Raw genomic sequence first — 14,525 nt, 5'->3', positions numbered from 1 at the left:
ATAACAACAAAAAATTAAAGTATTTAGAGACAGGATGGGAGAAGCTTGAAGCCTGTATCTTTTCTCTGGTTGAAGCATTAGCTTTGAGTTCCTGGGCTTCTTAAGACAACACCTTTTATCCATATATAAATCACTTTGAAATGTTTTTAAAAGAACAAGTTTTCTCTTCCTCTTTCTCTCTTTTTTTTTTTTTTATTTTGTTTTCTACAGGTATCAGTCAGAGCCGGATCTCCCATTGGCTGTTGCAGCAGGGGTCGGACCTGAGTGAGCAAAAGAAAAGGGCATTTTACAGATGGTACCAGCTTGAGAAGACAAATCCTGGTAAACAAACGTAGGCTAAACAGCTCCTGCTGTTTTATTTATGAAAAAAAAAGTCTTTTGTCACTCGTTTTGATTATCACAGATCATTCACTGCTTGGCGGTGTACTGTATTCCCTCTGACCAGCTTACTTTTTAGGGAGGATAGGAACAAAACTCTGTTTCACGTGCAGCAAATGATCCAGAGCTGGCTCATCCGTAGGTATCTGCCCAGGTCTTTAGTCAGGGAGACTTGGCCTGTCCTCTCACAGCTGGCTAAATCTGGGAATCAGAAGCTATCAAAGAAGGTGCAGTCAGCTGACTTGAAATATATGCCAAGACTCTTTAAGAGTGAACAAAGAGAAAACATTAATAATGTCCATATAATACAAATTTACTGCTAAAAAAAGCATTTAAGCTGAGAGGAACTTTGAGAGAACTTCAGGGAGAGTTTTGAGTTGGACCTCAGATTCACATTTGGGATGTTGATAGTCGTAGAGATGTTAGAGATGTGTATCTCAAATCCCATCTGCTCCTCCTCCAAATATAGAAATAAAGTTCCTCATTGTCTTTACCTGACCGACAGTGTGCAAAGTCACAAACAGGTGTATTAATTTCTTCATGCTGTTCTTCCCCATAGTTTTTGTTTGACCACAGTTCTTGTCTTTCCCTTGCACATTTCCATTGTAAAGATCACAATATTTACCCTTAATTTCCTTTAAGCAATGACAGAGTTAAATTAACCATGTAATTGATTTAAAAAATTTAAGACTCAGACTCTGTAATGTAAACTTGGCTTCAATGTCCAGAATTCTATTAAGAAAAATTCCGATGAAAACGGATCCTCAAAACATCCACTTTATCCAGGGCCTATCAGTTGGCCTGAGAATGCCTTGGCTTAAGGTTGGATGCGTTCAAAGCCGGAGTTGAGCTTGTCCTTTCTGTTGAGCATCTAGAAAACAGCTTAAAGAATGAAAACGTCAAAGGGTGTGAGGTGCTGACAAGCTACTGTGATTACCGAGGAGCCTTGATTTTTGCATTGATTTTTCAGAGGTGTAACAGTAAAGGTCAGCAAAGTTACTGGATACAGGTTTCAGTAGCAGCTGCTCCGAAAGTCTGTGGAGCAAGTCACCACCGTTTCCCTTTGATAGAAGGTATTGCCTCCAAAACAGTGGAGAGAACTAGAGCGTGTTTTAGAAAAATCCAAGAAGTCCTCACCTGAAGATGAAACCTGTCATGTAGATATTCCCTGTAGTCACGTGAATCTTTTCTCTCCAGCATTGCCTGGAAGTTTTTAGGAAATAGTATTCCATGCTAGGATAAGAGAAGCCTTTTCAAAGTGAGTGCTAAAATCTTTTCTTCTGCCTCTAAACCTTCTTTCTCTCCCTGTATCCAAAAGCTCACAGCTTCTTGTTTGCCCTTTGGTTCTTGAAAAGTGTCTAAGGAAGGAAGACTAGCAATATTGATGGTTACAGCTTAAATTGAAATGAGTTGACATTAACCTCTACTTCTCTAATGCGTTGTCTTGCTGAGGGCTTGTTCAGTTTTTTTTTTATTCACATGGGGAAATTTCTTGAAGAGGGGTTGTTTGAGTTTAACCTTTTCTGAAATAAGAGATCTTAAGAGATTTTCAAGCAGTGTAGAAGGTGAAAAGGCTCCTTTGCCAATGCCAAGAGACTATTTAGATATATTTAAATTCTTATTAGAGCCAAATAAAATGCAGCTTTTTTTTGAGAGGCTGGGGTAAGGGAGGAGGCCTCTCAGTTTTCTCATAGCTATTGGAGAAGTCTACCTGAAGAAAATGTGATTGTATTTACTTATTCATTTTAGGATGTTCCAATGTTTTGAATTTTTGCCATCTAACATGTTGCAGGTCAGACTGACCAGCCAAGAGATAATTAACATGCATTTGTGCTGACAGCAGGTACTGTGTCTTAACGAAGATACCAACTTTGTGCAAAGAATCCTATATTTAAATTACTCTTATAGAACAGTTCGGAGCCTAAATTTTGGATACTATTTACAGTATCCTGTGATTAGTTTGATAGGCCTGACTAGACTTTCTGCTGCCTTCTTTAGAGACAGAAAATGAGAACATTGTTAGAGCCTCCTGCCATACCACAATGGAGCAGTGCAGTCGCCGCAGTCCTAGTTGCTCTCTATGGGTATCCAGTAAAAGACTAACCTCCTCTGAAAAAGCTTAAACAATTAAATGAGTGGCGTGTGTTTTTTCTAAACAAAGTTACTAGAAAGTAACATTTGGCCTTCTGTTCTCATATATCCCATCTTTTCCAATTTCAGCTGCTGGGAGCAATATTTGAATCTTCTTCCTTTGAGAGATGCATTCTTGTCCATCCAGGCAGGAGCACGTTTGCTTTTGAGTTGCCAGTGGGCAGAGTGAGGTCTTTGGGGTGAGGTCTTCGGGAACATTTAGCTCCCCTCTTTTTTTTTTTTTTTTTTTTTTAATCCTTGTGTTTGAAAATCGATCTTCAGACGAGGTCCATTTTCTGCCTGAATTCATTCATGTAGTAACAAAAAAAGAACTTTCTCTTAAAACAGAAACAGGTTTGAAGGGCTAAGAAACCCAGTGCAATCAGTTTGTGAACTGGAAAGGAAGAATAGTTGTTTCATGAGGAAAGGACTGGAGACCGCCTGGTTGACCTGGACCTCTTCTCTTGGCTCTGTCACTTTTCCTGTATGACTTATAGCAAATCGTTTCAACTTGGCACCTCGCTTTCCCGTCTACCAGATAAAGACGAGACACTTTCCTCTGTGTAACTTGTCTGCCTTGCCTGTAACGTCCTCACAGCTGGGGCCGTCTTTACCGTGCTTACATACTGCACCCAGCCAGGAATTTCCACAACAGTATGAGGGACAAAAGAAGACCTGTAAATACATCAAAAGAGATGCTTTCTTTTTCTTCTTTCAAATATATAGTGGTGCTATATAATGCTTTGTCATCCAGAAACAGTCCTGCATCTGATAACCTAAGAATTTATTTTGTGGAGCCTTAGGACAAATGGTTTAGAGACGTTGCTGCTATTAAGAATACAGAAGGGACTCGACAGTTCTGTAGCTTTCATTATTTACCAGCTTTCTTTGGCCTTCGGAATATGCTCTTTGTTGTTTGCGTGCTTTTGATTGCTTGTTTGCATGGATGTTTTCTATATTCCTCGTATCTTTGGTGGTGGTTGTTCCGAGAACTTCAAACAGCAGTTTGGAACGTTACAAAGGAGACCTGAGCCTCATGGATCAGAAAACAGCCTGTTTGCTTACTGAATGCAATACTCTTGTTCAAAAACATCCTGATCTCTGTTTTTCTAGTAGAGTTAATGGCAATGCTGTGAATTCTGATGTTCAAGTGCTTGTAAATTTTTCCAGAAACACTTGCCAATTAGGGTGAAAAGCAGATTTTTGTTGAGGGGAAAAAGTCAACACTTAGTGTTTAAAGGCTCTCTAATCCAATTAATAGGGATGCTTTTCATTTAGATTGGGCATTTTTTGGACAGGAGCTATACCTCTTGTGTTTTGTAGAGGGCTGAGAACATTTTGGCAGTAGATAAGTAGTATAGGTTTCAGAAGCCAGTATGTGAGTGCATACAATCCTACAGTGTTGTGATTAATTTTTCAGAATCCCATGGCTTTTAAATAAATAAATAAATGTACATCGATAGTTAGCCTGATTAGTTTAGCTGGCACTGGGTCTTGGGCAATGCGGGAAGCTTGTTATGAAGTAACTTTAGCATTTATTTTGCCTCTGTGTCCTGCTAATTGAACCTGGCATCTACAAATGTTGTGTTGACGTTACAGATGGAGGCAGGCTGCCTCCATTTACACTGGATGTTCTGTCTCTACCAGTCTCGTAACAAGAAGGCAGCTGTGGTCACCTTGGAGAAAACCATGTGTTCTTTCCCCTTGAACAAAAGGGAAAAAGAAAGGTAGTTATTATCAAGATGTAGCATCTCTTGTGTTATTCCCATAGCAGCTCTTGTTTAGCTCTAAAAGAAAAGCTTACAAAAAAAAAAAAAAAAAAATCGGGCTGGATATCCTGGGAGATTTGCACAGGAATGTATTGTTGGTAATTTGCTATTTTACAGAGCTTCACCGAAAATTGTTCCTTTTCTGATCCTTTCCATCTAAGCAATGAGCTCTATAGGGAACCTTCTGCTGTGTAGGCTACTGATTCAAATCGAACCTGGCTCAGTAGTGACTGAAGGCTGTTTATCATGTGATGTCAGGTCAGTTTGGCCAAACTAAAGTGTGATATCTGTTCTTATCAGCATAATACATGACAGGTATATGCTGCAAAGGCTTGCTACTAAACAGACTCTTCGAGCTGGGAGATGGCCTGGAGCTTGCTGCCACCATCCCGCACATCACCCGTTTATTCCAGTGCTTCTGGAAGCCGTGTGATATGAACCAGCAATTGCATGTGACACTTCTAAGAGCAACACCACTTTTTCTTTCGGATAAGTGTCTGGGATGTGCTGCGAGGAGGAAGCCTTTGCCTTGAGGAATTTTCAGTTCAGTGATGGACTGCGTTCCAGTCACAGGCACCACTCCTCTCCTCTTCCTGAAACCCACCTGCAACTTCCTCCAAGTCACACCCCAAATCTCAGAAAATACTGGCTTGCATAAAAATACTGTAGTTGCAAAATGTACTTGGTGTTGGCAGCCAGTGAGAGATGTCACTTTTTATCTGTGAAAGGAGTTCTTCTTAGACAGTTTGCCTCTACACCCCTTACAGATGTCTTATTTTTTGATGCATACACTAAGGCGGAAATCTCATAATGCATTTGCTCCTCTCGTTCTGCTCAAGTGGAAAGGGAGACCTTTCCCTTAAAAGCTATTTGAGGGATTTGTGAAAAGACTCTAAAACTGGCATCCACATGTAACTTATTAAGTTGTGAAGAGGTAGAATGGGGTAGAGAGAAGTTTGGAGTGATACTTTGCAACAGCAGAATAAACAAGAGCCCAAAGGACTCAGTTATTTGAGGGAGAGAAGAAAAACTCCATGGTTGCCATATCAAACGTTGTGGCAGCGGTGCAGATGTCCACCACTTCTGGCCACTCGCAGATACCCGAGAAATCCAAGCACATATTGTGCCTCAGTGTTCATTCAGCTGTTTCTGTCTTTGTGTGTGCACAAAAGCAGCAGTGTGTACTTATTTATAATTCTCAGCATACTGCTGTCTTATCTGCTGCTGATTTTGCTGTTACTCTATAGAAAAGAGAAAATAGGTAAGTTGATCTAGTGAGGCTACTAAAGCAAAAAGAAAAAGTAACTTCTATTCAGTGTGTGAATGTATAAGAAGCAGGAACAAATTGGTGCTTTAAAAACAGGTTTTTTTTTTTCAATATTTGTCTGCAGAAATCTCAAGCAAATTTAATGTGGTTGCTCTGCATCTCTTACCCTGATGTTAGGCATCACTAATATTCACATATTCCCCCTTTTCCTTAGAATTTGAAAACTTTCCTTATGAACAGGCAGAGATAACACCTGCCCTTCAGAGTCTCAATTGGGGAGGATATTTTGCTAAGAGAATGCAGGAAAAGCTAATCCTCCCCACACGTGATTTCTTTTTCCTTGCAATTTTTGAAGTGTACCTACAGTCTCTAACCCAGCCCCCCAAACCATGCTGATACTGGACAGAGTAGATAAGAAACTTTCCTTGAAATGGGCTCCCAATAAATTAACAATATAGAAAATATTTTGAGCGGTGGTAAAACTGTTTGTGGAGGAAGCTGAGAGCTAAAACTAACTGCTGGCAGTAAAGCTCTGGGACGTAACCTGTGCGGGCTCCGTAGCGGGGAGGTGGGAAGAGTCGCCATCCGTTGCGAGTGCAAGGTAAAGGTTGTGGGCGTCGCTTCCCGTAGACTTCTCCGGGGGACGGTTTGTAAGTGTTTCGGGGTGCTGCCACCTCACACCAATGCAAGCCCTCGCAGTAGGGAAAATATTTGCTGTGCATTTCTGGAAAAGAGCATAGCCAAATGCGTGAAGAGCTACGTTCTCACCTTTTCGCTGCAGGAATTTGTTGATAGGTTAAAATCGAAGGTCCCTTAACTCCGTTTGCTCTGTTACAAATGAAAGGAGCCGAAATCAAATGAGCAGAGTTGTTTCACTGGCATAATGTATTTTTATACCTAAATCCTAAGCGTTCTGAGCGAGTCTGCGTACTCAGAGGGCTTTGCTGCCTCAGCCCTGCTTTTAAGCGTGCGTGATCCCACATTCCTCCTGTGAGCTGGCAGTGCCACCTGCTTCTCCTGAAATAACTATCTACCCAGGCTAGTTCAGTACACGAATTCCAGTAGTGCTCAGTATGCATATAGGATTTATGATTTACCTTTTTAATAAAACCTTTTCTCTTGGATGCAAGAACAGCTATTTCTCTCTTCTCTCCAAGGGAAATCACTGAGCACAAAACTGTCCTTCAGAACATACCCTCTCTTACCTACTAATGCCCCATACCAGGTTACCGTCCTCACCAATAGATACATGAAAGATCAGCCTCCCGGTCTGTCTTGATATATTAGGTGAGAGACCGTGGTGGAAAGAACGAGGGGTAAGTTTCAAAGGGCCTTTCCTGAAGGCGCTGTGCCAAGTCTCCTCTCTTGCTTGATGCTTTCCAGCTCCAGCTTCTTGATAGGAGAAATTTATCCATAGAAGGGGGACAGAAGAGGAAAGATGTGACGTTAATCTATTTTCAAAGACTTTGTCAGGCCACCTGGCACTCAGGGGCCCACATTTGCACAGGTCAGGGGGTATGTCTCTATCAGGGGAGCTATTTCGAGTATTTACTCAGCCTAAAATCAGCTTTTTGGACATGTTGAAATACCTTTGGTATAAACTTAACACTTATCTTCCTGCAACTGCTCTACAATTAAATAGAAATCTGTGATTTCACATGTGGTGGCAGAAGAGGTAGCAACACAGCCTAAGCAAATCCCAGCTAGAGCATAGCTTGCCCCTTCAGTACGACGCTCTTCCTCCTGAGGAGGACGGGAGCACTTTTCCAAAGCGGCCATCAGCGAAGATGACGGGCTAAGTTATGCCTCCCTTAGATTTCCATGGCCACTTCATGTCTCTCTGGCTTGGAGGTTGGGGAGGGGAACTCTATCTGGCTTTATGTATCTTTAAGGTGTCTTTGTTTGATGATGCTTTGCTTTTTTAGTTTGAATGGTTTCATCATCTGTCTTGTGTTTTTTTCACGAGCAGGAGTGAGAAAATGAGCATGGCTTTTAGTCCACTAGGAAAAACAGTATTTATTATTCTTAGGGGCTACGTTAAGCATGAGACCCGCTCCTATCCCAATAGAAGAGCCAGAATGGAGACAGACGCCTCCCCCAGTCACAGCTACCTCTGGGACCTTCAGACTACGGCGAGGCAGTCGGTTCACATGGAGAAAGGAGTGCCTGGCTGTTATGGAAAGGTACGTCACTTTGGGGTTATGGCGATGGGCATTTTAAAGCCAGTTCAAGTATGCTTTTTTCTGCTCTGGTGAGCACCAGCTTCATTTTCATGGATGTGCTTTGGCACTGCAGAAGGCAATAATCAGTGTAACCGTGATTCTAGATGGCAGAGTAGGAGGAAATAATTCACCTGGTTTGTTGTTTAAGAAGTTATCTCTTTTTTTCTGTAGCCTTTGAGCAATCTTGTCTCTAGCTCGGTTTGAAAGTATTGGTGTTCAACTCTTCCTTTGCTTTTGCAGAAACCTTTTCATCCAGTCTTAATCCAGACTCTGCCCTGGTGGGGGTCTGCGCAGTCTTTACATGCTCCATTTCTCCTTTCCCAATTTACTGATTTCTCCTCGTAATATGTCAGGTTATTTTATGTTTGATACTGGGATTTCTACAGCACTGTAATTGTTCAGGGTGCTGCATAAGGGCAGAACATTGCCTAACAAGCAAGAGATTCCTTATCCAAAAAGGCTCTTACCGTCCTTTTACATGAACTAGGAACAGCACAGAGCAAAGTGGATCTTTCAAATACATATGCAGAGTGGCAGGTGATCATTAGAGCTCCCAGCTCTTCAGCCCTGCAGAGAGGAAGCACTCTCTGAGCACGGTCTCCCAGCTGCCTGCGTGCTTTGCCTTTCCCTCTGCTTACAGTAATCTCTCTTTTGTGAACAACACTGGATAATAGAAAAGGGCCAGAGAGCGCAAAGGTAGTTTAGGGATGAATGCTTATTTCCCTTAAAGGCTGAATGGCTGGGAGGAGTTTTCTTCACTCCTCTCCTTTTCTTTTCTTGGCATGGGAGTGTGAGGAACCTCCTGTCTGTTGAAAGCACCCGTTGATGCTCTCCCTGTGCAAGCCTCCTCCCTGTTTGCAACTCCATTGAGCCCTCCGGCAGCAGATTTTTAGGATGCCCTTTTGGCCTCTCTGGAACGCTTCCCCTTCCCCTCACTTGCAAAAAGATCTTTGGAACAGATTAGGAGCAGGAGTGCCTGCTTTTGCTTCAGCTGATACCAAAATATTGAGCTCCCTTAGGGAACTGACACTTACTTAAACCAGGGAGTGTTTTTATGTACAGAATGGACCTACTTCTGTGAGGCCACTGGCCATCAGAGGAGTTTTGCAGGACTAAAGCCAGTATCTAGCATTTGTTTCCATATTCTATCTTGGCACTGCACTGATGTTTTTAGTTTTGGCTGAATCTTTTCCCAAAGGACATAATGTAAATGTTTAAAATCTGTTCTACTTTGCTAGACTCAGCTAATGCAAGGACCTATTCGGTCCTGGGATCTGATCATGCATCTGCCTTTGGGCAGTATTCCCCCTCGCAGAAAGCTAACAGGCAGTGTTATGTCCAGTATGCGACCAGTATCCAGCATGCTTGTATGACTGTCCTGGTTACAGCGTGTAGGATGATGGAAATGCTGCAGCTCTGTGCCCCTTTGAGATGGGACCATCTTCTTAACTCTCTGTATATGAAATACTTAGTCACTCTGAACTAGCATTAGAGCTCTCTTGGGCCTGGGTGTTTCCCTTGGTTTCCATCTGGCTCAAAGTGCAATTACTACTATTATTTGCCATTTGAGTCATGATAGTGCTTTAGACTCCGTTGTGCTAGGTGCTGTGGAAACACAGAGCAGAAAGAGAAAGCTAAGCAAGCAAGCGCTGCCCTAAGCAAGCGCTGCCCTTCCCTCCTTCAGATCTCTCCTAAAGCCAGACTCCGCTGTGACACTCTTAAGAAATCAGACAAGCTGTAATAGTTTGGTATGTGTCTGTTAGAAAGGTTTGGTTTTGTGTATTGAAAAAAAAAATGGTGTTGACTTTGAAATGATCAAGTTGTGTATTAAGATACAAAATCACTTGATCTTATTTTCGTTGCCCTCCTTCTTCTTTGTTGCTCTCGGCTTTGCTGCATCTTGTCATGTGCTTTGTAAAGTCTTGGCTGCTGGGGTTCTTTCTTATTGTGCTGTTAAATGGAGACTTTAGTCAGGTTGCCTTAATACTGGCTCTAGTATTAGTTTGCAAAGCCCTTGCTAAGTCACCGTGAACACTGATTGCACAGCATTGCGCGTGGGTACTGGAAAGCATGGCTGAGGAGCTTTTCTTGATGCAAGAGCACACTAAACTGGAACTGTGGTAAAAACTTTGTATGGCAGTAAAACTGCACCATAAAGCAAATTGGGAATATGGTTGTTTAACTGTTATATTTTAATAGGCCTAGTTGAGCTGTGAGAGTGAGCTGTTTTATACGACAAGTTTTGAAAACGTGGGAGGAAAACACTCTCTCAGGGACTCTAGGAAAAAACTAACTAATTTCACTGCAAAGTTGCCAAAGCCTTCCAGGAACACCATTGACGTGACTCATAGCACCAGTCAGGATGAAGGTAAGCCGCGTCCTAGCTGTCTAGCCCAAGCAGGTCAGGCTCAGTGGGTGCCCTAGGGTCAGGAAAGAAGCATTTGGCCCATAAATAGCATGGGATATTGCATATGGTCTGGTTCCATTTGTCTGCTAGTTTATATTTTTCTCTAACAGATAAGGTGTTGACTGTGAGTAGAGGCTTTTACCCAGTTTAAGAGACTGTTTTCCTTGATTAGATGCAGGTTCTGCTGCGTTGTGTTTGTATGCCATGCAGCGTCTCAGTGTGCTATTGGTGCACGCTGCAGGCGTCAGGCATGAATCCATCCGCGCCTAGTTTTGGGCTCCTCCGTTCGTCCAGGCTTTTAAGCTCTTCAGCCACAAGAAATAGGGATCCAGAAGGTAATTGCATCCTGTTGATGCAGCTCACAGGGTCAATGCACATCTTCTTTCTCTCTGGCTACTGAAAGGGAGCTTTCTGCAATTAGACGTAGCTTTGACTTAGTTAAATGCCTGAAGATAAGAGGGTTGATTCCAGATGTTAACAGAAACGCTTATGCAGGTGGTGCTTGTAGTTCTTCCTGTAATCTTCTAAAACACTACTGTGAAGCTATGTAAGCACTGTTGGGGTGAGGACCAAAGACTCGGGCTGCTCTTTGAGTTGGACGTGGAAGGCTGCACTATGCGCTTTTGATTTGGAACGGTTGTTGAGAAATGCAGTTGCTAAAAGCCAGTGTGTCAAACCAGTTAAGAGCACTTCTCCAAGGAAAGAATCTGAATTTGATGGTCAAAAATGAGAGGTTTGCTTCTAGAAAGAGATCTATCCTACAACTGGAAGGGCACAGCACTGCTCAGGATGCGGCCTATAAACTGGCCAAGAAGGGTGAAGACTGGGGGGCTAGTTTCTCTGTTTCTTAAGATGTAAATGGACAATAATGCCAATGCAATTGATTATTACATTGGTGCCAACCTGATATAATGAAGATCAGAGTTAAGGCCAGCACGTATACTTAAATGGCTAATGTACATAAGTGTCTGTATGCAGGGTATGTGTATTAAAGAAACTAATTGGTTTATACTGGATTTGCAGAATGCTGCTTGTGGTTGTAACTCAATTCTCCAGCCTTTACTGCTTTTTTGGAAATTCTCCCAGGATAGTTTATTAGTTGGTAGGCTTAAGTTTCGTACAATAGATTCAGAAAGTCTTTCTCCCTCTGTCTGTCTCTGTCTCTCTCTCTCTTTTTAAATATATATCTCTCCGAATCTTTATTATCTGAAGGTTAAGAGAGGAGCAATAGTTCCAGAAAGTAAAGTTCTATATTTAACTGCAGACTAGGTGTGGTTCAGACAACTGCAGCGCAAGCTCCCTCTCGCTGCTGTGCTGGTGATATCAACCTTGACCCATTCTCCTCCTCCTGGAATATGCTGAGTTTTGTGTGCGGTGATGTTGTCGTGTGGCTTGCCCTCCTTTGGGAACAGAGCGAAGACGACAGTAACCGTACGCGTTAAAACCTGAGGTTACGCTTGAAGATCTGTTTTTGGTTCAGTTCTGTGTTCCTCGTTGTTACGTCTTGTCCCAAAGATTTTTTTTCCCCTCTCTGCTTTACTTCTTCTTTTCAACCCCTCTCATTAGATCTGTGAAATTGAAAATTCCCTTAGGGTTTTTCTTTTTTTAATGAAACTATCTTGTCTTTTCTTTTTTCTTCAAATATGTGATTTGTGCTTCTCTAATTATGTTTTGGAACTGGGGTTTATCTGCTTTTTCAGGCAAATTGTTACTAAAGAACCATCTACGATTGGCAGCAGAATCAATGACTGTGCACCCATTTTTAAGGCACTCTTGTTGAGTGCCATTAAAAAACAAGGTGGTGGTGGTGGGCTTTCTTTTAAATAGGTGCTTTATGCAAAAATTAAAGTAACTGTAAATTCTGCTCTAAACAAAATGAATAATACAGTAGTTCAAAGTATTTCAGTTTGTCTGGGGAGTAGGGACTTTGCTTTCTCACTGAGGGTGGTTTGGTTCGGTTTTATGGTTTTTTCATTTTTAACACTTGTCTTTGCTCGTGAAATATTATTTTGTAAGTATGTATTTAGATTAAATAATACTAGATAAAATGATGATACAGATACCTATTACTCCCATGTCAGAGGTGGTGGAACAGACTCGGGCGCTTCATTTGGCTTTGTGATCGAAGGCTAACTTTATTTGGAGGAGCAGAGGGGTTAGATTTCCTAAGGTACTGCGAATATGATTCCGTGATACGGCTGAGCTGAATTAAGAGTTTGTCACTGTTTCATCTTTCACCCATCTCGTTCGCCTTCCTCAGTTTCCCTGCATTGTGCCAGCTATAGTTCCTGTCCGATGGAAATAGCTGACAATTTAACTCTGTTCTTCTTCCCCCTTTGAAGAGGGCCCAAGCTGGCCAAGAAAGTCAACTTGGTACTGAAACCCGTCATCGCCGTGCTCCCAGCAGCTGCCTGCTAAAGCTGGAGAAGGTCTAGCATTTCCCATCCTGGTGGAGAAGTGAGTTGTGCCGCCACCCCGGCAAGCAGGCGCTGGGCCGGACCGGCCGAGCCCTGGGCATGGTCCTGGCCCTGAGCAATATCAGTGCTGACATGCGTTATTAGAAATCCTTCCGACTGTGAAAGCGCTCTTAGTGCAGCTCTCCGGCGCGCTGGGGCTTCCACGGCCTCCCTGGGGAGAGCCAGAGCTCTATTAGCTGCTGCAATTCAGTTAGGAAATTTTCTTAGTTAATTTTATCCCATTACTCTTAGTTATGTCTTCTAGCAGAACCTTAATACCGGCCCCACAGGGGATCTAAGTTTCCTGTGCGAGGCTTTGTAGGAGATTGGAGTTTTGGATTCATTGCGTTTCGCCCTTTCCCAGCCGACGGCAGAGCAGGAAGTAATGTCTTGCGGGCTCTGCCATTAGGCTTGAATATCGTTAGGAGTAGACCATCGGTTTCTTGTCAATATAACGAGGTCCACCAGTGGGCTCAGAAATCCCGCTCGCGCCCCTTGGGTTCGTTCAGCGGCGCGAGCTGGTGCTGAAGGTCATCTGCTGCCGAATGACCCTCCGATGTTGAACCTTTCTGCGACTCGCCTGTAAAATATCTGCAACCAGTTTGGGAGACTGAGCCAAGCCAGAGAAAGGATCTGTACCATGCTAAGAGTCAAGCATCTCCTGCCTTTCTTAGGAAGATTTGCATCAGGAAAAACTTGAAAAGTAGTCGGGCATGTTATCTACAGGAATTATGGACGATTTCTTAGAAATGAATTAGCTTAAAATCTGATCGTTCTAATATACCTGATCTTACCTTAATGCAGGGAGAAATATTGGGTGACTTCTTCCCCTCCCCGCCCCAGCTCTTTCTGTTATATTAAAAGGTGGTTGTTAGTCAGCAAGTTGCAGTAGGAGGTTTAACTTCGTGCAGCCCTTCGAGATCGGGGAAAGGAATGGCTTTTTTGGATCTGTATTATTTGCCGTTCATGCTTGTGAAGGGCTTTTAGATCTGTGAATGCAGGCACCTCTGCAAAGGCGTGCAGTGAAGTTCACTTTGCAATTTAGACACTGACAAGATCTTTTTATTGCCTGAAAGTTCAAGTGGTTCGGCTCAGGGTCGTTTCTGTACGTCTTCATAAAATGCAAGAGCAGCCATTTTCTGCTTGCTACACAGTATCTTTCTTGTTTTGCATTAGATCAAGCTATGTTTCCCTCTTAGACATGCATAATATGCAAGCTTCCTTGGCTAATCAGCTGTAAGCAAATCTCAGTTGTTTGGCAGATTGCACACAGTAAAATATAATACGAGGATGTCTGTCCAAAGCACTTAGCAGACAACGTTCGCTTGAGGGATCCAGCACCCAATGAGTTATTTTTTTTCTTCGGGGGAGCTCAGGTGTTTTTTTGTATCTTTGTTCTCGCTCTCTTTTTTCTTTTCTTTGCTTTTTTTTTAAAAAAAATAATAAAAAAACTGATCTGGGGGAGGGGCAGGTCCTTCCAGCAGAGAGCAGATAACGTTTTTGTATCTGCCAAGGTCAAAATAACTGAAATCAACATTTGTAAAAGGAGCCTTGTCAATCTGACCTATAACAGCACTAGCTGATGCAAAAAGCCTCATTTTAAGGATGAATTTTCTTGTCTAGATAATCTCCCATATTTCTCCAGACCAGTGCAGATACTACAGTAATCTTTCTCTCTACTTATCGAATGTAAGAAGCAGAATCTCATCTGAAGTTACGGCATTGCCCAGTTATAGGGCTATAATAATTCTTATACCTGTGATCAGCAATCTGTATTAGCACCCAGATGCTTCCAGTGAAGATGTAAATAGGCATGACTTGCTTACCCTGCAAGTGAACGTCATTTTTGCTGGCTTCAATAGGATCAGTGCAAGGGATGATCTCTGAGGCCAAATT

The 14,525-nt window shown here is 42.5% G+C and overlaps 1 protein-coding gene across 12 annotated transcripts in view; it reads left to right on the top strand.

Moving 5' to 3' along the window:
• Window positions 1–14,525, top strand: part of HMBOX1 (homeobox containing 1) — a 109,738-nt gene that overhangs the window by 68,621 nt on the left and 26,592 nt on the right. For all 12 annotated transcript variants that reach the window (XR_009958054.1, XM_062573292.1, XM_062573293.1 and 9 more), the window contains exons 5-6: window positions 211–321; window positions 7,574–7,727. Coding sequence is in view for 11 of the 12 variants with exons in the window: in XM_062573292.1 (XP_062429276.1) it covers window positions 211–321; window positions 7,574–7,727 (265 nt within the window). In the remaining variant the exon portion in view is untranslated. The remainder of the gene's footprint in view (window positions 1–210; window positions 322–7,573; window positions 7,728–14,525) is intronic.

Source organism: Rhea pennata, chromosome 3 (genome assembly GCF_028389875.1).
Source record: "Rhea pennata isolate bPtePen1 chromosome 3, bPtePen1.pri, whole genome shotgun sequence".
Classification (NCBI taxonomy): Eukaryota; Metazoa; Chordata; class Aves; order Rheiformes; family Rheidae; genus Rhea; species Rhea pennata.
Note: the sequence above shows the minus strand (reverse complement) of the source record. Positions and strands in the feature narration are given on the sequence as shown.